Source organism: Cygnus olor, chromosome 15, assembly GCF_009769625.2.
Source record: "Cygnus olor isolate bCygOlo1 chromosome 15, bCygOlo1.pri.v2, whole genome shotgun sequence".
NCBI classification, from domain to species: domain Eukaryota; kingdom Metazoa; phylum Chordata; class Aves; order Anseriformes; family Anatidae; genus Cygnus; species Cygnus olor.
The window spans coordinates 4,024,310-4,048,605 of NC_049183.1; the positions used below are offsets into that span (position 1 = coordinate 4,024,310).

Genomic DNA, 24,296 nt, shown 5'->3' on the forward strand with positions numbered 1-24,296 from the left:
ACCTCGGTGTCACCTCCACTCGCAGTGCAGCCCCCTCCTCACGATTCTGTAAGGATTGCCTGCCATGTGGGGAGCTCGTGGGCCAGGGGCAACCAGGCTGGCTGCAGCAGCAGGTTCAGTAAGCACGGCTGTCACTGGCGGGTTGCAAGCACAATATGAAAGCCCATGGGTAGGGAACTATTTGCTTTTAATGGGCTGAGTGCTACAGAAGATCCCGCAAGGGCCCTACTTGCTAAATCGTTTTCTGTTCAGTTTATCTCTCTCTTCTAACGTTAATTCCCCTTAAAGTCTTCTCATGTTTTATTTTCAATTTTATCCTTTAGCCTTTTCCTTTCTGCCTTCTACAGGAATTGTCTTTGTTGGCTGTTTCATTTCTCTTCCAAATGGTTTTGTATGAAACTTTATTGAAAAAAAGAATTAAGACTCCCCATTGCAACCTGACGATGTGGCAATTGCTGAAAGGTTGGAAAAAAAGTCTTGTGAGGAGCTGGGAATATTTCTGCATTTTTTGTGGCTAGGACTAGAAGGAGGAGCTTAGTGTTAGTCTGCTGATGTGGCTTGACAGAGGTGTTCACACAGCTTCTTTGGGAACATCATGCTTCTAAAACATCATTCAGCCCCCGGGTTGCAGCTGCTTTTTTATACCTAAAAATCATGCCAAGTTCTCAAGCTCTTTATTTCTAAAGCTGCTGTGTAATGGTCCAGAATCTCCCCTTCACTTGAATGAAAGAAATCTAAGCGGGTATACATGCTGTGGCTCTTACAGTGCCATCTGAGCATCTCGTATCTTTTACTTTCTGTCTTCATGGTGCAGAACTCAGGTACCGGGGGTTTTGTGGTTTGTCGCAATTCACTCAGAGCCTAAGGAGAGCAGGCAGTTCCATGTCCCTGGCTAACAGCCAGTCTCTTTTTATACCTCTAAAGAGCAGAGATGGAGAAAGTCTTTTTGCACGTGCAAATGAAAAAGCAAAACAGCAACAGGTATGGCCTCCTTTCAGTCCTGGGGAAAAAAAAATGCTCTTGACTTCAGTCAGCTCCGTCCCTTGGTTTGTAGGATATTTTCTTCCCTTGATTGAAAATGCAGAGAGACTCCCTGAGTCCTGCAACCTTCTCTTACTAACGAGTCTCTTTTCAGTCTTCTCTATGGAACAACAGTGACGTGCAGTGGCTGCTCAGGGAAAGCACAGCAATAGAGAAGTTAACACGGTAAAATTACATTTAGGCATATAGCTGTTGGGTGGCCATGTCGTGATAACAGTTAATAAATGAGGTTGGTGAAATTCCAAGTTATGATGACGTGCACTGCAGAATGCTTTTCAAGCATTAATTTATATTGTATCTTCATTTCTCATGTAGCAGTGCTATTTACAGGGTAATCACATTTTAACCTAATTTCCAAATTAGCTGAAAATATTTGTATTGACTTGCAGTGCTTGTACAGCTTGCAACTGACAGCGCAGGCTGAAATCTCTGCATATAATGAAAGAAAATGTGATGAAAATTATTCAATCTCTAAATGAGCTATTGAGGAGGTTTAGTTAAATCATTTATTCAACCTGAGTCAGTTGAATAGGAACACAGCCATTAGAGGTGGTGAAGTACAGAAATGGCTATCAGTCCGAGGTCACAGAATTAATTAGCAGCTAAGTAAAATTTTGGGGGTGGCATTTGTCATTTTGGAGGGACATGCTGCTTTCCACAAGCCTCCAGTGTTTTATTATTGTCATGTTGTCTAAATTCAAAAGGAACTAGGAGTTACAAGAGGATTTGCTGTGTGAGCAGCTTGCTCTCTGTGGGATTATTTTCTGAACTCTTTGGGGCAACCGTTCCCACAGGCAAACCCAAGACAATGGGGTTAATCACAGGGTTAGCTGGTCTTTGAAAAGATGAAGGCTTACCTGTATCGAATTCAATTCTTTTCCCAAATGGGCGAGTACACGGTTCATCAGGCTTCTTGGAAATAAAATGGCAGAGAGGCAGCTTCAGAAAGAGTGGGTGTGGGAGTTACTGCTCCAATAAAGAATGGAGAATTGCTGGGGGAAGGATTGATGAGCTCTAGACGGTGTGTAGGAAGAGGCCCTTGAAGTTAGAGAGGGATGTTTGAATTATAAGACAGCCATCCAGTTGTTATGGTGACAGAGCTGTACCGAGAGGGTCCTGCTGCCAAGGAGGAGGAAAGGACTTCCAGTGAAGAGCAGAGCAAGATGGGGAGCCCCGGGCAGACTCCAAAGGGCAGGTTTGTGCCCAGGAGGGGCTTGGGAGCATGTGCTTGATTTTTCTTTTGGTTAGCTGTACTGGAAGTAGACTTTTTTCACAAAGTAACTGGTGTAACAACAAACGTGTAACAGCGTCCTGACTAACTACCCCCAAACAAATCCTAGTTTCAAGAAGAAGCAATCGTGTCTTTGTACACTTATGTGGCAAGCAAGCGTTCACTACAGTAGGATAATAAAGACTTCATGCTGTGCCTATTTTGTTAATCAGCCCATTCAGAAAAGCTGTTGCTCCTCAGCTGCTTTATTAACACCAACTGCTGCTAACAGTTTCATCTGTGGCAAGCCACAAAAGTCAGGCAGAGCAGTTCCCTGTAAGGCATGGGCAGTGGTGGTGTTTCTCCTACTCATTATTTCAGTGACAGCCAGTTCAACCCCTCTGCTACTGCATGCCTCCAGACGAGCGTGTGATCAGGGGCTGAATGATGTAAGTAGAGTTTTTCTTTTTATATTGTGGCTTGTTCAGCAAAATTCAGCTCACAGTTATGAGTCCTGTCACCTGGGTGTTCGCATAAATTTCAGTGGCAACCTAAGCAATGAATGCCGGTACGTGAGGTGATCCTGTAGGTGAGGTTTGAATCTAGAAGAGAGGCTTGTGAACATCTTAATTTGTGTTGGCTGAGAGCACCCTGAGGCTCTTTCTTCCTTCCTTTGTTTTCATGAAATACCACGTTATTCGTGAGTTTGAGAAAGAAAAATTTTATGCTGCATACTGTATTGAAACAATTTATTTTTTGTCTCTTCATTGAATGAAACAGGCCTGATCCTCTCGGTTCCATCTTACAGAGAATTATTCCATTTTATCAGAAGTACTGAGGACCAAATCAAGGTCCTGTCATATGGGATGTTTGCCATGGACAGGAAGCTTCCAAGTCTGCTGGCTCCAGCTGTTGCCTCACCTGTAATATATTGCCTTTCTAAACAGAAAGGCAGATAGCTCAGAAGACTTGTTATTGCAAGTCCAACAAAGTTTGTTGTTTCTGTGGATTCTTGCCTGACAGTTATAAAATTATTTTTGTGTGTTTTCTTGCATAATTAAATGCTTCACTGCATAATACTAGTCAAGTGGGAGCTGTGGCAATAAAAGGTTTATGATGCCAAAGGGTTTTCACAGCGGTGATGCAGCCAACTCCAACAGGCTGTAGAAAAGAGACTCCTCCACAGTGCAGTTCGGTTCAGTCTCTCTGTATGCTGCAGGCATTACAGGCAACATTAGCTTATAAATATTTGAGGAGCCCAGGTTGGATGGAGAAATATGCTAGCTCCTCCAGCAGCCAGATGTGTTGTCCAGAAGCATAAGCCATTAGCAAGTGCTGTTCGGCTATTGGCAGACAAATCCATTTTGACACCTAGGGAGCACTACACTGGGAGAGTCCCAGCCTTCCATGACAAGTGTTTGCCTTGTCCCTGGCAAAAATGAAAACAGTAAAATAATGAGACAAAAGCTCTTCAGGGAGCTGCCTGCCATCCTTCCAACCCTAAGCAAGGAGTCTTCCAGCTAGCTTTGAAATGAGTGGTAGAAGCAAATTCCCGCAAGGGCTAAGATGCTGCTTTTTAACACTTCACTGTTCATCAGCTCTGGTCAGCTCCAGATTAAATCCATTAACTTAAACCACCATGGGAATAGGATCAGGCTGTAGAGGCAGTGTGCTGAAATAAATGCATTTTAAGTCTCAAGACTGTTGTGAGATGACTTGAGAATATAAATACAGCTGTGACAGCTTGGCCAATACACAGTAACTCATTAACTGATGAAAACTTGTGGGTTTACAGTCTTATATTCCCTCTTCTCTGATGGTTTTACAAGTAGCAGCTTCAGAGCCATGTCCTCAGTGGTGATGGCACCTCAAAGCTTCCTGTAAGATCACATAGATGTTTTATCTTAAGTGATAGATTGAGAAACTAGGTCGCATGTCACAAGAGATTTCAATCTGTCAATGCTGCTTCAGTTGCAGTGGGGTATGACATAGCATTTCTCTACCTTTCCCTTGAGTACCTGAGGCCACATAACCTGCAGACTGCTAGCTAACTGCTTTCCATGGAGGAACCATCCCAAAATAGTGTTCATCCAACATATAAGTCTACCAACCTGATCCTGCACCACTGTTAAGAACAGGAGATGCTCTGCCTTTGTACTTCGGCCTGGAAAAATTACAGATGTTTCCAAGTAGTCTATGAGGAAATACATTCGTAGATCAGGAGTGGACAATGCTGCCATAGTCCCCAAGAAAGGAAGATCTAATCTAATAGAGGTGGGAGGTTAGAGTTCATCTCTTCTACATTGACTGTTGTTGCACAAAGTTCGATGTTTTGGTGAATCTCACTGAAGTTGCTCATCTTGTGCTCAGAACAGAATTGACTGATTTTTTTTTTTTTTTTGGAAAAAAAAATGTTGCCATTGAGAGAGGGTTAAGAACTGAAAAGCTACAGAAAACCGTAGCATTCTGTTTCCTGAACAACCTCATTTACATTTTCTATACCAATCCTGAAGTCTGTCTGGTTCAGTTGTTCAAGCCTTAGTCAGTCTGTCATATTCAGGAAATAAGCCATGATATACAGGTATTTATTTTTCTGTTATAATTTATATTCCCAGGTATTCATTTTGATTGAGTCTAACAATGTCAACATTTGTGACAAATAAACTAAACCCAATACCATTGCTCTATTTCCTAAGAGTAAAAACAGTTAAAATTGTTTGCTTTTTATTTTTTATTTTAAAAAAAAAAGGACGGGGGGGGAAGGTTAACAGTACATTTTCCATCACCTGACATTTTAATTTTAGGTCACCAGCTGGGAAATGTGGCCAGATGCAGTGAGTTACTGCCTCGGATACGGCAGTTCCTAGGTGGGATTCTGTAGGCTTTAAAATAGAGCAGCTACAGCCTAGTGAACATGGTAGTCTCCTCTTCTCTTCAAACCATACCAAAAGCAGCATGTATGGAAATCGTTTCTTTCCAAATACAGCCAACTGCTCAATGTTGTCACAAGATGTCAGCAGAGACTGCTGCTTCTGTGCAAATCCGTGTAAAACACTAAAAGGTCTCGACTCAGCATTCAAACTCTGCTTGCTAGCATTACATACATGTCACCCACGTGGGATGTGACCCAGCAGTGTGGATACTGCCACTGCTGACATCCATCCAGAGATTGAACGTGACAGAAGTGTGACTGCTGAAAGTACTGGCATAAAGGGGGAAACATCTGAGGGCCTAGTTAGGGTTAAAGCTGATTTGTAAAAAGTACAAGGAAGTTATTACAGTAAGACAGCTCTATTATGTTTCAGGAAAAGTAAAAAGATGCTGTTGGTGTGGTTTTTTGTGTGTGTGTTTTTGTTTTTTTTTTTTGTTACCTAACTAGAATGTATTTCAGTAGCTAAAGACCTGTAACCTAAAAGAGGGATGGCTAAAGCCTGTGGGTTGAACTGGCCTTCAGGGTGGTGTTGCCTGGCCTCCAAGAACATCTGGGCAGATCCTGTGGGCCTGCGGTTGCTGAGCTAATGACTGTGCCTGCTGAGCAAACAAATGGGGAGCACTGGGGCACAGGGGAGACTGGAGCATGGTTATGCCAGTTCCAGGGAGAGTTGAGGCAACTTCGTCTGTTAATAGGAGACGTGTTTTTACTGGTATATCTTGGGAAACTAGTTCACTCCGAGAAATTTGTAAACTGAAGCAGAGAAAAAGGAAATCAAGATTTCTGAAGTAGAAATGCTGCTCTACAGCACCCAGCTCAGGAACAGACCCAGGCTCCCTGTGGTTGCATGTCTACGTTATATTCACCGGCATTAAAGCTCTTACAGATCTTAAGTTTTTCCACCCCCATGGATTTCTGTGACCTTTCCTATCCTAATCTGCCATCCTTTGAGGGAGCCTTTAAGTGAGTGGCTAGCATTGGCCAGTAGCCCTGTGCACTCTGTCAGTTCAAATTACTGCTCTGCTCAGTATGTTTATTTTTCTTCACTTTAAATGTGGCCAATTACCTATGAGTTTGCAATTCACCAGGAGGTACTGGGAACAGTCAAGTCTCTTCGTTTCAGTAGTGCATTTTGGAAAAATATAGCAAAGAACTGGGTATCATGTAAATATTAGTTTCATTATAAGTAGGAGGCTGATAAGATCACTTGGATTGAATTACATGAAGTCTTTTCCAGGATGTTTTCTCTTTCTAGTATAATACTTCAAACTGTTTAAAGCTATTTTCTATTGTTTCTGTCTAGTTCTGTTGACTGTTCAAAACAATCTTTTTCTTTGTATTCAGAAGGAATTTCAAAAAAAAAAAAAAAATAAATCAGGGGCTATACAAATATTGAGGAGCCAAAATTACTCTTTATTACCATTGTGCCAGATATTGCAGGAAGTCAGAATGAGAAATTCAGGAAAGCCATGGAAATGTGAATTGCTCTAATTCAATAACAGATTCACTGGCTTTCTAATTAGGTTTGATCACTTGAGTACTGTATATTGTAGCTGCGTAAGTATCTTATAAATACCTACCACATGTGACACAGGTACTTCAAAAGCATCATATAAACTGTAGAATAGATCTGCAGAAAAAGTTAAAGAAAAATATATATACATCTTAGTTATTCCATGTCTTTATAAATAATTCCCAGCTCTGGGTTGTCATTTTATTTAATTTTACACCACTCAAAACCACTGTTATATAACGTCTGTAATAAACATTGAAAAATAACTCAGATGGTATGTTACTATTACAGCTTACTGTAACGTCTGACTAACATCATACAAATTGTACTATGTTAAATAACTTCAACAGCACCAAAATATAGAAGTATTACATTTTACATAATTCACTTAAAGAGCAATTCTCGTGGAATTTTGGCTACAAAGGATTTTTTCTTATCCTCCTTATAGTGCTGATTTGGTATGCTTTAACTTGTCAAATGACTCCATTACATTGTCCCAATGCAAGACAACGTGGAAAATATGTGAAAACCCACGTGGGAGCAACTGAGAATTACAAATTATACTGGCTATTAACAGGACTTCTACTGCTCGCTCTGTTCAGGACTTCTAATCTGACTTCATTCTGATGGCATGTCTGCCACCCGAGGTCTTAGGCTGGGATTTGGAAACCTCTGGTTCTGCTTGAGCGTGAGCAGTGTTTGTGCCTCAGTTCCCTATTCACAGCAGCGTAGTAATGTTTTCCTTTCCTTTTATCTGCGAAGCTCACTGCTGCTGTTTTTCGTGAAGTGCTTGGTACTGTGGGACTAAGATCAGAGCTGAGCTCTGTAAATGTGCAATCTTTAAAAAAAGACGATAAAGTTGTTCTGATGTTTAACAGAGGTAGGTAGATGATGCCCTTTGTGCTACTAGAGGAAGCACAAGGGACTTGCCCAATGACAGCGTGCCTTCCTGACACAACCCCTGCGTCACGGTCTTGAGCTGTTGTAATATGCTGAAGTTGTCTGTAACATAACAGAAAGGCAGCGGAGCAGTTTTACACTTTCAGGTCTTTATGCCAGGCCACAGCAGTCAGGGAAAATTTCCTGAATAACTTCAGAGGGCATGAAAGTAAATTTTCACTTAAGTGCAATTGCCCAGAGGTAAAATAAATGAAAACTAGATTGCTTGGCACTTCAGATAAAATTCAGGCATCCTGTGTGCTCAGTTTTACTCAGCAGTTTTGGGCACAGGTTAAACAGACTGTAGCACAAAGCATGTTAGTGTTTTCATGAGAAAGAAGCATCAAATTTGCAAAGTAAAAATTGGGAAATGTATCAGATATGTCTTCTGTGTTACAGAATTGGAAAAGCAGCTTGTAATGAGCTGAAGGGGGTAAGTATGTAGCCTGAAGCATCTGATAGATTGGGGCTGGCTGCAGTAGTTAATTAAAACATCCAGAAAAGCAGCTGTAGCTTTCTCTGAGAGTAGTACACACACTGTTATATTGCCCTTGAGAACTTTGCAGCCATAGTCAGGACTGTCTGGAGGATAATGAGTATTGAGTCATTCACAGTATCTAGGCCTTACATCCTTTCATTTCTTCACAGCACCAAAGCTCATTTTTAGAAAATCATAGAATCATTTAAGTTGGAAAAGACCTTCAAGATCATCAAGTCCAACTGTCAACCTGACTTACAGAGTCCCATCACTAAACCATTTCTACAACAATTATTCTCACGTATTATTCCTATACTAACCCTAATCAATCTTTTCCACACTTCAAAGAATGTGAGGATGGCATGGAGCTTCCTGCCTGGCAAGTGTCGAAGCCTGAATGTCCACCCAGCATCACTTTTATACTGCTGTCTTCCATTTAACTATTTATTAAAGGCTGGAGTTGTTAGGACTTTCTGTTCCAGTGGCCCCTTTCCCCCAGGGTTATCCAGTGGCATTATGCCACAAGCATTGGGGGATTTTTACTGTAAGAGTAATGATTTTTAAAAAGAGAGCATGATGCTGTGTTTCTCCTTAGTCATTAGACATAGCTGACATAGAGTGGGCTTCTGGGGTTCTCTGATCTCCCAAATGATCATTTTTGTGTGTTGTCACAGCACTAGTGTGATTGTGGTAGAGGAGTGAGGAGGGCCTCTTTGGGGAGATGCTAGGGAAAAGAAAGATCCTATAAATATGGGAGGTGGACACTAGACTAGATATCCAAGCCATGCCATGGTGTTGGAGATTATCACTGAATTTCTCCAGATTCTCTGAAATTCTTATTCTGGACCTTTACTTTTGATTTTACTTTGTGCAACAAAGCTGTATGGAGTGTGCAGTATGAATAGAGGATACTTAGCCCCCACACTCTCTGCCTGGCTTCAGGTATATAGACATCATATTTTGTATATGGTAGAGGCTGCCAATGTGCCTGGAATTCTGGACGTACCCATTAGGAGTATCAGAAGAGAAACCAGAAGCTAAGTGGACCGTGCAGGCTGGCCTGCAGGGTACTCTGAGGGACAACAGATGGGGAAGCAGAAAGAGAACAGAAAGCCAGAAATTTGTCTTGTTCTAAGCAATGAATGTTGATGTCATATGAGCTACCAGATGAAATTATTTTAAAAACACTAACAATGCAGCATACTTTCTTCTAAAGCTACAAAGGTTTCCTTATTGACAACACTAAAAATGTGTTACTGATTTATCAGAATTTTTGTATTTTGTAGATAATTTTGAGGAGAGTTTATGGCAGCTGGCAAGATATTTAGTCACAGCCTTGCCAATTTTATTACCCCTAGTGACCACACAGACCGAGCAATCCACACTTCTAGGCTCTGCAGGGTTCTGTTGTTGCAATGATACCTGCTGTTCAAAGCGCCTGTTCACACCGCCGTTTCAGGCCCACGACTCTCGCTGCCAGGAGAAACACAGCCCCAGTGAGCACTTCTGCGACAAACGAGATCCATACTAGGGCCAGAGACCAGCCAAACCTGATGTCGATTTCTACCAGGACATCCTTACTCCTCAGGAGGCAGACAGCTTCTTCAAAGGCAGCAGCTGAATATGCAATGTAGACACAGATCCCTGTAAGCGTAACAAGAGCTGGGAAAGAAAAACACATTCAGTTAATCAGGATCCACTGCAGAAACTAAAAATACTTGCGCTCCTCTTAGGGATTCCTTGTCATTCCTTCCTATCTACCTAGGCCAGATTACCACTTAGCCTCTGTCTACCTCCCCAGTTGCATCAAGGCTGTTTTTTAGGGAAGAGTGAGAGAAAAAGTTTTATTTTTCTATATATTGAGTTTCTCGTGTTCAATACCGAATCAAAATGCGTAGCAACAAGCCTTCTGCAATAGAAATCCAGTCATGTCTTTTACGGGTACCTTGTGCATCTCTGTCTTCATTGTATGTTATAACACATCCAAATTTCTCATTGCTGTGCATCATGTACAGTTGTTTATGCAAGAAAGCCCATGGCAAGAGGTTCTTGCATTTCAGGTCAGTGACCTGAATTTAGGATGGTTTTGAATGTTGACTCTCAAACAAGAAGCCAGATGTTTTCAGAATGAAAGGATTGTACAGAAACTAGCAAACTTGGGGAACTGTACATCTAGCACAAGCCTGTGCTACATCCTGGGCCTATCATCTGTTCACTCAAAGGACATGTACAAACTTCAGACTTCATTCAGTGGCAAGAAAGAAGACAGAGGAAGGCCCAGAATCCGAGGACTGTGGTCTAGGGGAAGTAGGAGTCACTGGAACATTTGTTGGAAAAGATGGTGTCTTATCTGATTCTGAGGGATAAAAAATTCGGTTGGGCTTTTATCACAGTGTAAGTCTAGATGTGATTATGTTTTTGCCAGAAAGACAAGTTTTAGTAGAGGCAGACTAAGACAAGATAATTGGGTTATCCAACAGTCAAAATTCATACTCATATTCTTGATTTTAGCCATGCTTTTATGTCTGTGCCTTGTTCTAGGCCTCCGCAAGGGGGAAAAAAAATCACTTCTCTATACTTCTTGTGAGCTGAAATGGAAATAGTGACTGCTTCATTGAAATTTTAAGGTTTGTTGAGTTGTGTTCCCCCTCAAGTGTAACTGCATTAAAAAAAAAAAAGGAACCAAACAGCATGTCTTGGGATGTGGAACATATCAGTTCTGCTATTTTCCAAAATAACCACGTTTCTAGAACTACAACCTAAACTACTTCCTTCTGGCAGGACAGAACTATCTAATCAGTATCAAGCTTCATGAACTGGAATATTGCATCGACCTGTTACACACATCAAGCCTCAGTGTAGCTGAAACAGCCAACCAGTACTGCCTGAGTAGGAGGGTCTGGTCTCATGTCAAAGTCTGTACACGCTGTCCTCGGAAACAGCACTAGCTGCAGGTTCAGAACAAATTGTAGCCACCCTTCCCCAATAATGTCTTTGTGTTTCCTTTCCCTCTCTGCAACCCCGTGTGTCTTAGAAAGGCACAGTACTCCACTCCTCAACGGGATAATCATGCTTTGCACTTCACGGCTTTTCATCTTTCACTTACTATTTAGGGTAGTTTTCAAATAGCCTAAGCCTTTTTAGTGAGTTCAGCTTTCTGATGTTCTAAGAAAATAGGACTTACGGGGTTGTTTTTTTTGTTTGTTTTGTTTTTCAGAAGAAAAGCATAATGGGGGGTGGCTGGTCTTTCTAAGAGCACTTCAGACTAAAAAGGTCAATCAAGACTTCGAGACAGCAGCACATTTCCTTCCAACAATCTCTTCTCACTCTCTTAAAAACAGGACTATAGGAACAGGTGATGTGGACCAATACTGACGATCCCCTTTTCTGTGGGAGAAAATTTCTGTTTCAAGTACCTTATGAAACACTACTGAACATATCTTTGGGGGAGGAAAACAGAGGTGAATTTAAACCCAGTTATCCTACTTTGACAGAATGTTTTTTGTTTCAATTCATAAATGACTTTTTAAAATGCAGAGGTTGTGGTTACAGCAAAAATAATGATGAAATGAACCCCAAAAAACTTAAAAGAATTTCACTAGCTTCAAATTGAAATGTTACACCAACTAACACAACTCTTCGGGGGTTCCTTCCGTAAGAATTCCAAAACATGGAATTTCAGTTTAGTAATCTGAACAGGGGCAATAAAAACAATGGAGCTTCCATCCCCTGCAAAAGCCTGGTTGTAAAAAAGTTGGTAACCAGGCCACTACCGCATGAAGACACAGGCAGAAGGGCCAGGAACAGGTGAGTAACAAACAGGTGGTTCAGGTGGCAGCAGTGTTTGGGTGCGTTTCAGTGGATTTTGGGTGGAGTGCAGTAATTGCGCTTATCTTCTATGTGAACAGTGCTGCTGTTCTCAGTCCAGCTACCAACAGGAAAGGAGGAAGGGATTTATTTATGGGTGACTTCAATGAGCAGCGCTGTTCGGGATCCTTGTCGGCCTAAGGCGGGCCGAGGCAGACTTTGGTCTCACTCACATTTGGTCTGGGGATCAGAACCTAGCTCTGCGCTGGTGCAGACACAGCCCTGGTCCATGAGGATTAAAGAGGAACTCTGGTGTTACTATAGAGCAAAAATAATGAAATATATATAAAATCATCAGATTTTTCAAACAATATGCTGTACAATTGGTGATTGTGACAAATCGGAAAATTCTTCTGTGACGTGCTCCTTACAGCACCTTCCTTGAGGAGCACAAACCTCTTCAGTCAGCGTTACACTGTGAGCATGTGACTGATGGGCAAATAACCCTCAGCGCCTTCCCTGTATGGTGTTTGGCCTTCTTACAAGCCACTGAAGTCCTAGAACCTGCTGCTGTGACCTGAAGCTGCCTGTGGCAGGCTGTGCTGGGGTGGTGCAACAAGCTGAAGGCTTTGTGCCCCAACAGTTTGGAGACAACGCTCCAGCTCAGAACTTGCAGTAAAGTCAACCCAGGAATACCAAGCAAGACCCTCTTCAGGAACTCTATTCAAACTCCTTTGAAAATATGTCATTTAAGCTTACAGGTGTAAGGTGTGTGCCAGGCTATCCAACCGTGTGCTCTACTAATACCAAAATCACGTCTCCATAACTTCAGATTTCAGACCTCACCTGTGACGAGTCTGAGCGCTGTGCTGCGAAGGTATTTAATCTTTTGTGTTAATGGACAGAGCAGTCGTGTTCAAGGTGTGACTCGCTCCACACAGATGTATGGTTGTGTGTGATCACAGCCACTCCTGGCTGCGTGGGGCAGCTTTTCTACTCCAGAGCCCTGTCAGGAGCTGCACAGACACCAAGTGAATGAGCAGCAGCATTATTCCGAAAGCAAAGTCTTGCTTCACCTTTTTTGCTGGAAGGTAAAGTGATGTTTCCCAGATATAATCTCTTATTATCTAAAAGCATTAACCCAGGAGTTTGATATAGTACCTCCAAAAAGAAAAAGCAGACCCGTCATTAGAAGCAGTAGGTAGGCCCTGGCAAGAATACTGATGAATCCAGTCATTCCTCCAAAAATCATCAATATCAGGCTGAGGGGCATCAGGATGACAAATGTCCCGTGCATGTCTGAAGAAAAATGAAGAATGTTAGTATTATAATGTTTTACTGTGGTGTCACTGGATAATTAATAATTAATAACTTATAATCAATCATTATTGAGAGCAGTGCCCCTAATCAGGATCAAAGCAGCCTTCTGTGCAGCACAAACAAGGAGCTGAACTATCTCTGGGGTTCTCAGTTTAAGTAGGCAGGACAAATACATGATACGGAGAAAAAGGCATCATTCAGAGGGAGCCCTTTACAGACTGTGCTTCAGAGACCGTGACGATAAAGGATACGTCTACGTGGACATGTTTAAGCAATAAATCTGTTCCCAGGTATTAAGCCTAGCTGGCTAGCAGGTGATGCATTGCATCTGGTAGTCACTAGCAACCTTAATAAAAAGCAGTCAGGTTATCTAAATCATACCTATCATAGTGAGTGGCATTGTTCTGTTTGGGTGGTGAAGTCTAGCAGATGCTTTGTTTAAACGCTTTCTTTTCTGTCATGCCCTCTGCTGAACTGATCTACCAAACTGTTGACCTTTTCCTCTGTTGCAGCAGAACAAGAAGTAGAGGCAAATTTCCCTACCCAGCTCTCATTCTGTGTCTGTCATTGTTTTCTACAGCAGCTTCACTAAGGACATTAGCCTCTGCTGGTTGCTTCCTCCTATGCTAAATGTTTTACATTAGTCCTTATTGATCCCTATAACATTTTAATAGCTGTGTAAACAGAGGGTTGCTATGTATTTTTCATATCATGCTGTTTTTCCATCATAAACCATCTTTGTCTCATTCTCTCTCATGCAATCTATTCAGTGTTCAACCCTACCTTTCCTAGAATAGTAACAAAAAATCAAGTAAATCCAGTTTCCAGCATCCACTTACTTTATACCTGAAGAGAGAAGAGTTACTGAGAAAGGAAACTTACATTCCATTTTCTGAGGGGTTCTGGGCTTCAGTGACTTACTTAATTTCACAGATAAATAACAATACAACATTAGCTAGTTCCCAAGGAAAATGAGTCAGAAGATTGGAGTTTGTGTATGATCAGATCATTTTTTTAAGTGTCTGTAACTCCTGCTTAAGTGGAGGTACACCACTTGTCACTGGGTAAGAATCCAGCTTATCCTCTTCAGTATAATTGTAATGATTACACACAGTCAGGGATCAACTTGTGTTGCTTCTGTGCTTGTTCTTTCAATTCGTTAGTTCAGTCTGTTTCTTTCGAGCTGTGACTCATGAGTGATGCTGGGTACTGCAACACCCACTTGACTTTGATAATTAGGTAAAGATTTGTTATTACCTCATTAATATAGATATTTGTTCCTCATTACCTTCTGTATAAAGAAGAAAAATCTGCAAATTGCTCTTCAGCTTCACTCTGAAAATTTACTCTCAGAAAATTTATGAATGGGAGTAACTTATTCGTCTTACTCCTCATTTGTACTACTGTAAAGTCATTGAAGCGAGTTGGAGAATGTCTGTGTAAATTAAAACTGAATCTGCTCTAAGGCTAATTAAAAAATGTAACTTGGTTCAGTTCTAGAACAAAGCTGCTCTTTCAGCCATCTTGATGGTGCCTTGTGATGTGTCACGGACTTAGCTGTTTAGCTCTTAATGGTTGAAGAATCCTCTCAAATATTCCCCGTGAGCTAACGAAACATCTTGAGGCAAAGTACTAGTGTATTCTGATCAAACATAGCAAGGTTTTTTTGTTGTTGTTGGTTGGTTGGTGGTTGTTGTTGTTTTATATAAGAAAGAGTCCTGGTAGTTTTGTTCATTATTTGTTGTAGCTTGGACATTCATTGGACCTGATGAGTGGAGAGAAGGAAAAATCTCAAGCAAATGTAATAAAAAAAGAGCAAACTGCCTCAGCTAGAAGATGCACCAAGCACTAGAGATAAAAGAAAAGATGGATTGACGGAAGCCAGAAATAAAACTATGATGAAAGCAAGAAAGATAGCATTCAGTTTTGCAATGAACTGGCAATGAAATATTGTGACCTACTAGAAGGCTTGGATTCTCTTTGGAAAGGATGATGTGAGTTCTTGTTACTCTGGTGTTCTGGAGACCCCGAGTTACGCTCAGGGAGACCTTGGAAGGCTAGGAAGAGCCAGCATGGGAACAGGGCAGACACTTCATTTCTTCACTGGAGTGGAATGTGGTCTCAAGACATAATTAGTCATTTTGTGTAGTACATGACATGCTCCCAAGGAAAAATGTTGCACATGACAAAGTTTTGGGAGGTCACCCTTTTGTTCCTCCATTTCCTTTCATTTATGGTGGAATTAGTTTCTTGTATTAAATGAGCCAGACATATGCCTGTGTCGGTATCAGTTGACGTCCAGGAAGCAGGAATTCGGCATTCCGCGTGGAAGGGAGCACTTTCTCTCCTTGCTTCTAAATCTGGGGATACTGCCTGGGCTTTCCTTCAGCAAAACTGGCCCATGGCTGATGTTGATGACTGGGAAACACAAACGTGCAGGAGTTCCCAGGTGCTAAGGCTCAAATCAGCGTTCAGCTCACTGTGTATGAATCAGTATGTCAAAGCTGTTGGCAAAAGGAGGAATAGGCACAGAACTTGGCCCAGGAGTTTTACATAGTCAGAAGTGGTTGTCAGGGACACGATGCAATGTGACATGACAGAACAGAGGTTTGGTACACAATTTAGTCCTCATTTTCTACAGAGGCAGCAGGAACAGGCTAGTCTTCTGCCCTGGTTGTGCTTCCTGAGGGTATTAGGCCTGATTTTGATCCTCCACCTTTCTGATACCCATGTGTCCTCTTAGCTTTAGTAATACTAGTCTTGTGGGTAAGAGGTGAGAGGGGTTGGAGGGATGAAAGCTGATGCAATTAACATTAAAACGTATGAATGGTGCAACTGTCCCCAGGCCTGGCTTTGGTGGGAGGGTAGTCATGTAAACAAGCTCACCACAGGGCCTGTGCTTTGTCATTTCCCTCACTAGTCAAAGCTGCTGCTACCAAACCACTCCTCAGGACAGAAGTGCTGACAGTTGCTCGTTCTTTGACTTTCCTTTCCATGGTGTGATTTCAGCTTCTGCAGCTGGGACTGTAACCTTAGCTAGGACAAGTGCGAGTGATCAGGTCCCGAGTGTCATCTTTTCTTTTGAACCAAAGGGAGAACAAATCCATACCCCGGAGTGTTATCCTGGGGAGTGTCATAAACTACATTAGTGATCTGTAACAACTGCATGCAACATCAGAATAACTGATTTTTAGGCCCTCTGCAGTGAAGGTATGTATGTTTTAGGGATATATCAGGTGAAACCCACACATCCCACTTAACAGAGCCTTTTCCTACATATAGCTGGGATCATTGTTTCTCATGAATCACCTGCGGCTGTTTTAAAATCAAATATTTAATGGGCTGCATTTGGCTAAACAGGACTTTTATCACCTTGAGTGTTCTAGTTCAATACCTAATACCCATTCGTGCTTCTTCTATGCAATCTGCAACTGCCTGGAAAACTTATTCTAAGATGCTGCCATGGAAACCACTCAGGAATTTGAATTCATGCCGTCTGGCATATAATATTATGCCATTATATGCCTTGATTAGAGGGACAGAATTAGTTTATAGAAGGACATGACTTAGAAATACAGTAAAGATATTTTGCCTTCAATAATTACTTGGAGAGAAGTTCAAACACGAATTTTGCAAACTTTTCTTTTTAGGTTGTGTTGAAATACACATTTCTGTTATGTATTATGCATATAACTGTCTTTATTTTGATAAGATCAGTATTGAAAAAACAAGCATTTTGCACAACAACAGGTATGTGCACTTCCCCATAAAGCAGAGCTGTTTCCCACATTGATTTCTCAATAATGCCCGAGTTCCCTGTCAGTCTAGCCCAGGAGATCCAGTGCTGAAACAAACTAACATATAAAAAGTACTTTGCTTGCTGCGTCTTCATGCGGTTTTACATCAGCTAGCCAAAGCTGTTTTACTCGAGCTGTGACCAAATGTCTCTAAGAGTGCCATCCACACGCAGCATGCGTCCAGATCTGTGAGCTTGGCAGACATTTCTAAATTACCATCCAACACAGTTGGTGATGAGCAGTTTGTAACAGGTATCTCTGGAACGAGGTACAGGAACTGAATGGTATCGGCGCTAACCACTGGCAGGTCTAGCGGCTTTGTTAATAGTCTCCTGTTAACCTGCTGGAGCTTTGTTGCTGCAAACTAACTTTGGATTTGTTTGCACAGCTTATAACATAGCAAGAAGCCTCTAGAAATCTGCAACAGTCATCTCATCAGAAATAATCCGAATGGCAGCAGCTCAGAAGAGCCTAATTAGGGACCTGTTTGTCTTCCCCAGCAGTAACTAAGCAGCCCCTCAGAAGGAGCTGCACAGAAGCTTGCAGCTCAGGCAGAATGCTGGCAGGAGCAACAGCCAGCAGGGCTGCCTTGGAAAGGTTTGGCGGGGGGATGAAGTGGTGCACTCAGAAAGCCTGACCTGCTCGGAAGGAAGGAAGAAAACGACCTAAAGAAACAAGCAATAAAAAAGAACTGCTGTCTGTGGCTGGATGTGAGGCTTCTGGGCTAGAATCCCAGCGACATGAGGGCCTGGATTCCCCCCTGTTCAGCAGAGAAAAGGTGGTGGTGGAGGAGGGCTGACAGGATTAGGGTGGCCCAGGATAATTAGCTAGCCTCTGGACTTTAGGTTAGCGGTGTCAGCTCTGTGCTCTTCTCTGCTAACAAATCTTTGAGCTGAACTGGAAGACAAAGTGAAGACAGGAGAAATATAATGATGCTGATCTGATGGGAAGCTTCAATGGATGGAACGGTAAACATAAGCAGTGCAACACGGTTCAAATTCTATTGCTATGATAGCAATGATGTATGAAAATAAGGACATTGATCTGAAGTTGTCACTCTCTGTTATTTCAGATTTCTGTATGTATTTAATATCTACTGTAAGGACTGGAGCCCCTCTGAAGGACCACTGCACTGGTGCTCAGAAACAACGATCTGTTTGGGTATACATCTACCATATCAATGAAGACAGAAATTCTGTGTACTTCACTTGGGACTTATTTCACATGGCCCCTGCACTGGCTCTTAATGGATAGTCCAACCATAGCTGTTCTTTTTGATATGTTGAAACCAAAGAGAAAAATTGCGGAGAACTGTAAATTCCCCAGGTAATATGCAATGGCAGCCAAACAAATAGTCATTCTGGGACAGCAGCATGAGTACAATCATTTAACTCAGTAAAAATGAAGCAGAACTATTAAGAGGGGGGAGAAGAGTGAAAGCAGCTGGTTAGTGACCGTTACAGGGTCTGCATGCTGTGAGGAAATCCAGTCTTACTAAACTAATTCTGTTGAGGAAGAAACTGAGGCAGCTGTCACATTACAACAGAGGTATTTAGGAACTGCCTCTACTGCGGAGCTTGTTTCCCTCCAGGAAGCGCCAGTTCCCTGCAGGAAGCACTAACTTGTCTGCAGCCTCATGGGTCCAAGTAAATTAATGACTTAAAAAAATAATAATAATACACTGGGGAGAATAATTTCAGCAGTTGTGGATGGGCAGCTGCACACTCCCGTCTTGGTTTTACAAGCATTTCTTTCAGTTGTGGAAACCACAGACATGAACTGATCATCCCAGGATGGCTCAGGAAGAAAAGAGCACTAAATAAAGGGGTAAACCAGGTAGCCATCACTAGCTAACAGTAGTTCCTGTCGCATTATTTTTGTACCACTAGCCCCAGCTCTGCAGTGTAAATGGGCCCCAACACCAGCTACGGGTGCAAAGTTAAGAAATCTTAAGAGGAATTAAGCATTTGGTAATTTTGCATCTGCCTCCATCTTTGGACCAAAATGGCCTCTTTTAAGTTTTGGCCAAGTAACACATTATGGATATTGCTTTGATGTGCCAAAAAAAAAAAGGAAAGAAAGGTTTTGTGACATTTTGGTTTTCAACAAGGCGGGGGGAGTCAACACACAGAAATCTCCCTGATTTAACAAATTCCACCATGCTTTGGAAAAACCTTTGCGACAGCTTTCTAGGATCAGCAAATCGTATTGCATGTAGTTCAGAATGTAGCTGGAAGTAATTTGTATGCTACCAGGCAGGGGTCACTCTCCAACCACAACTGAGACACATAGGAACAGGTTTCACGATCTTCCAAAAAGTCAAGTTCATAGAAGGGTCTTGCCGAGACACCTTAGTACCTAGCTGACACACTACTGTTTTTCTTTTGACAGCTAATCTGTCCTACAAGAAGTACTCAAACCTAGCCTGGAGTACTGATCAATTCTGATTTAAAAAAATATATATTTACAAAATTGTCCATTTTGCTCAGATTACACTGGTGCACCTTTATTTAAATCTATACTGGTAATTACTACTTAATTAACAATACCCAGTTTGGTAAGTTAAAAATAGTTGTATTATAAAAACTCCCAAGAGTAACCTTTTCCCACTGAAAGCTTTTTTTTCTCTTCCTTTTTTTTTTTGATAAAATGATTTTACATTAACTCTTGGGGAAAACTTTTCAGTTGATTAAATCCTGCCACTTCTTCCATACACGCATTTCCCTCTCTCTGTATGTGATCCTCAACGTCTGAGATGTGATTTTGAATGTTACCAGCTGGTAACAGTGGAATCTTTGGCTTCTTTCAGGTTTTGCTGAAGGGATTACCTCTGACATCTGGGATGGGGTAACAGTCATCCTCAGGCATCTTTTGCAGAGGGAAAGTATTAGGTAGATTTGAGCAGTTCTGCTAAATACAGGCACGGTTCAGGTCTTTCAGACATGCAGAACCTGCTGCAGCCTGGGCTGCTGTTGTGAAAAATCCGTGTTACAAAGAAGTGCCCAGAAATGCAATAAAGAGGTTTTTCAGTTTCTGTACAAAATTGATGGGCTTCCATTACACCAAATTAGCAGAGCAGATCCAGAAAAAAGAAATAATGTTAATTTTATGTTATGAAAGCGTAGAGGAATTTCCCTCAGAAAGATACCTTTTCGTGGTATTTCATAAAGTCCTGTATGGAGCAGAGGAAAATAAACACCTCCAGCTAAAAGGCATTTTATAAATGCAGAAAATTCAGAAAAGCTCCTGGTAGGTAGTCAAGTCATATCTTTCTTTAGATGGTGGCTGATGTTTTAAACAAATACAGAATCATCCCAGAATGTAATCTGTAGTGGGAAAACATTTTATACATTGTAGGTTTGGGGGAGAGGGGGTGTATGTCATATGTTCAGCTGGAGGGAGTGGTAGGAAAAGCACTGGAAGGTTAATGTCCAGCAGAAGGCACGCTTGTGTCTAATCTGTTAGAGAAATTGCTCGGGGGTGCTCTAGTGGTGTGAAAATCCATCATACTCACGGGGTTAACAAGACCGAGGCTGACTGCCTGAGTGATGCTGCTGGTAGCACAGAGCTTTAATTTGTACGCCCAATTGTTCTAATTTGTCAGGAGCTCCATCTGAAGCATGCAGTAAGCCTAAAAGGAAACTGCTGGGAATGAATAGGGGAGAGATTGGAAATGTGGAGGGAGGCAACGTGCAGGCTTTTCATTCTCTAACGAAGGATTTGTCTTCCGGCAGTGACCAGCACGTCGGCTGCCACTTAGACTCAGCTCTCTGCGCGCAGGCACACACCTTCTCTCGTCTTTTTTGGCTCTTGTGTCTAGTTAAGATGTGCCAGGAAGAGCACGGGAACACTGAAGAAAGCAGAATGGGATTCCTGATGTGTGAATTAAGTGCTCGCACTAAGAGACAGCCCTTTAAAGATCTTTAGGAATAAAAGGCAAGAAATGTGTCTGATGTTACCAGAGCTCCTGAAATGCAGTCTGCCAGTCAAACAGGGAGAGATACAGGTGTACAGCTAGGCAGGATGAGACTAATTCCGTGTGAATGTGACTCATGCTGACACCTGCACAGGCACGCAAAGGAAAAAAATACATTTAAAGCTGTGTAGTTAGCCTGTTTGCCCCTTGTAGCAACACATGAAGAAATTACCTTAACTACACTGGAATCAAGAATGTGGGAATTGTCCTCTGAAATTCTAGTTAAAATTTATTGTAGGTGAAGGTTAGCACTGATCTGCCTAAATATGATTCAGTGACCACCGTCAGAAAATACCTAAGGAAGAAATACAAAGCTCAGTACTTAACAAACCTAGATGACACTTAGAAATACCTGTTGTTCCTAGAAGTACAGCTGCTATTGCTGTGGTCTGTAGCCTAACTGCACTGAAACTGCCCATCTAAAATATCAAAAAGTTCGCTCTGTAGCACATTCTAATTAAATCTTATAGGTTCTTCTAATTAAAGTGTCCTTAATTCCTTATCTCCTCATTTTTAGGCAGACTACACCTGCTTATAATAAAATACACGAGTGTCTTTGCAGCCTGCGGTCTTTGCCCAAGAACCTAAGAATAGTATTTGATGTGAGACAAAATTTCTCTGAGGCTTTGAAGAGTCTGTAAACACAGTTATGAATCCATTCTTTTCCCATTCATTATTTTCTTACACTTCGTGACTACCAAAGACATGTCCTTTGTTTCCAAGCCAACATCATTTTTGTAACAAAAAAAGCTCCATAATAGTCTTTGATTCTGTTTTGGCAGAATTCAGCTTCCATCAAAGAGCTGTAATCTAAAATTTCCTTGTCTGAGAAGAATTACAGATGTAGCATTTGCAAATATGAACACAATTTTTGAAATGCTAGTAATTTTGTCCTAAAATTTTAGACAACCTCCAACTTGCTAGTTGAGGTACCCACACTTAAAATGTGATCAGTGTGGTTAGATTCAGTGAACTATTAAATAATAGTAAAAATTATATTACTTTGGGGTAAATTAGCCCGAGAGGGTTACGTGATCCAGCAGACAGTCATTCTCAGTTACCTGCACTGTTTTCACCAACGTCAAGCAGCTGAGGTCCTGCGCCTTAAGCAAGGAAGATGACAGGAATGGCACTTTTACATTGGGAAGTACAGAGACACAACCTGTGCTGGTAGGCTTGAGCCTGTTGCTACGTCTGTCCCGCAGTTTCAGTAGCCCACTGGGGTTGTGCTGCTACTTTAACTTTGCAGCCACTGCTGCAGCACAGCTGCGTTAGCATCGTAGCCTTTCTTTGCCATGTTTAGCTCTGTCTGGAGATGCTGCTCCAAGAGATTAAAGACACTCTGAGCCTCTCGGAAGGGCTGCTCGGGGAGATGGATGGATTTGGGGGAAAGAATACAGACAGCTTTAAGGCACAGGACAAAAGCATACATTCTGCTTGCACAGGGAAATCAAATAGGGTCAGAGAGGAGAGGTAAATAAAAGGAAGCCCACATACAAGCTCTTGTATGAACAATATCATGCTAAAGATGATGCAAATAAGCTAATTCATCTTTTATGAGAAGCCCAAAAGCATTTGAAAATGTTTAGTATGGACTGTCTGAAAACATTCTGATACTGACAAGTGAATCTAAAGGCAAGGAATACCAGTGTATGTAATTAGAAACTTCAGGCAAGCTTTTTGAACACGATGTTCTTCCCCAAGTTTGAACACTTCTTTTAGTTACTGGTTTGTTTTCTTAAGTTCCTGCACACTCGTTATTTTTTCAGTGCAACGGATCACAATGACAGGGTAGATAAGTATCTGTCTTAAACAGCAATTTAACTGTCTGCTTAAGGGATTGAACTATTTGGGAGGGGTATTTTGAACACTCTCGCCGTTTAGTATAAGCAATCAGGTACCTTCCTGAGCCATGCCAGGCAGAAACATCTTGCTTCCCTGGAAAAAATTAGCTGAACTTGACCTGAAATAAATGGTTCTGTCAACAGAAGTCGCACTTAAGGATGCCATGCAGTGACAGCTCTGGCACAGAAGCAGCCAAAGCACCTGCCTGAAGAGCTCCCCTCCGAATCAGAACCGGGACCGTGTAAGTGGCTCAGAAGGGAGGGAAGGGTGGATGGAAGCACAGAAATAACACAAAGTTACTCACATAAAAGCTGTCTGTGTGAGTCGGTGATGTTTGCATTCCCATGCCAGAAGGGGTTGATCAAAGGGTAGCATTTGTTCCTAACTGATAAAGAAGGGGAAAAAGAAAAAAGCAAAGGACAAAAATGAAATATAGCAATATATTCTCTTTCTTTTGTGTGTGTGTGTGTGTACATATAATAAATACGTTATCATCTCCTTTAACAAGTTGTTCCTAGTAGGGAAGCAAAGGAGGGGATTTTCAGTACTCCACCAAAGTAACGTCCTTCTTGTCTACGATGCTCATCGGTTACTCCATGTTCCTAACGGTGGAGTCAAGCCCCGGATTAACTCCAGTGCTACAGGCAACATGCCCGGCATCCAATGAAACTAAACGGGTAAAATCCTGTAACATCCACGCGTGGTCGTGGGGTCCTTCGTTACAGTGCCGACCTGCGAGACGCCCATCGGGGTTCCCTACAGGGCAGTCGCCTGCCTTTCTGCTGGACAGGGCTGCGGCGACGGGACTGGTGTTGGCGTTATTTGCAGGTGCGCATCAAGCACTGACGCCGTCCGTGCTGCGTTACTCCGGGACACCTGTCGCGCAGTGCCGTGGGCGCCGTTCATATACCGGCGATATTTGCCTGCTCTCAGCCCAGCCGCGCTTCGGCCCCGCTCACCCCCCCCCGACCCAACCGAGGGCAGCCCCGCGACACCACCCGGAGCCCCCCAACCCCGGCACCCCCCTGGGCTGCCGGGGGGAGCGGGGCGGGGCCTCCGGCCGCCCCGCCCCCTCCGTTCAAGCCCCGCCCCCTCCCTTAGGCCCCGCCCCACTCACGCCGGCAGGTCCGCCAGAGCCCCGAGTGGGAGCTGAGCGCCGCCGTGCCGTTGCCGGCCGCCTCCAGGCGGGAGGCGTCGATGATGTACCAGAAGTCGGTCGCCATGGCCACGGCCAGCAGCACGAAGCTCGAGGCCCCCGCCAGCGCCAGCACCAGCGGCAGCGCGCCCAGCCCGCCCCGCATCGCGCCGCGCCGCGCGGGGAGCCGCGGGCAGCCCGCCCCGCCCCGCCTGGCCACGCCCCCTCCCGCCCGGGCCACGCCCCCGGCGAGGCCACGCCCCCGGTGAGGCCACGCCCCCTCCGTGCCGGCAGCTCCCGCGC

General features: G+C 42.8%; 1 protein-coding gene across 3 annotated transcripts; it reads right to left on the bottom strand.

Moving 5' to 3' along the window:
* Positions 1-3,035: 3,035 nt before the first annotated feature.
* TMEM114 (transmembrane protein 114) lies at positions 3,036-24,189 on the bottom strand. 3 transcript variants are annotated; one of them, XR_005824626.1, is made up of 6 exons: positions 23,976-24,189; positions 23,163-23,243; positions 13,082-13,219; positions 9,536-9,775; positions 6,764-6,813; positions 3,036-4,129 (listed from the first exon to the last, which is right to left on the bottom strand). XR_005824626.1 is itself a non-coding variant. In XM_040574806.1 (5 exons), exons 1-4 carry the CDS (start codon positions 24,157-24,159, stop codon positions 9,543-9,545), a joined length of 636 nt encoding a protein of 211 aa, XP_040430740.1. In that variant the 5' UTR covers positions 24,160-24,189; the 3' UTR covers positions 6,580-6,813; positions 9,536-9,542. The 3 variants fall into 3 exon arrangements, 1 of the variants encoding a protein (XP_040430740.1); XR_005824627.1 differs by lacking the exon at positions 3,036-4,129 and adding an exon at positions 5,027-5,936; XM_040574806.1 differs by lacking the exon at positions 3,036-4,129 and having other exon boundaries at positions 6,580-6,813.
* Between the last annotated feature and the right edge of the window lie 107 nt (positions 24,190-24,296).

What these genes read in the sequence shown, in the direction of transcription:
- TMEM114 (XM_040574806.1), bottom strand. Translation starts at nt 24,159, where the DNA reads ATGCGGGGCGGGCTGGGCGCGCTGCCGCTGGTGCTGGCGCTGGCGGGG. An exon ending in CTCACACAGACAGCTTTTAT is followed by an intron (nt 13,220 to 23,162) that starts GTGAGTAACTTT and finishes ATTTTTCTTCAG; the next exon opens with ACATGCACGGGACATTTGTC. An exon ending in TCTGCTTTTTCTTTTTGGAG is followed by an intron (nt 9,776 to 13,081) that starts GTACTATATCAA and finishes TTTCTTTCCCAG; the next exon opens with CTCTTGTTACGCTTACAGGG.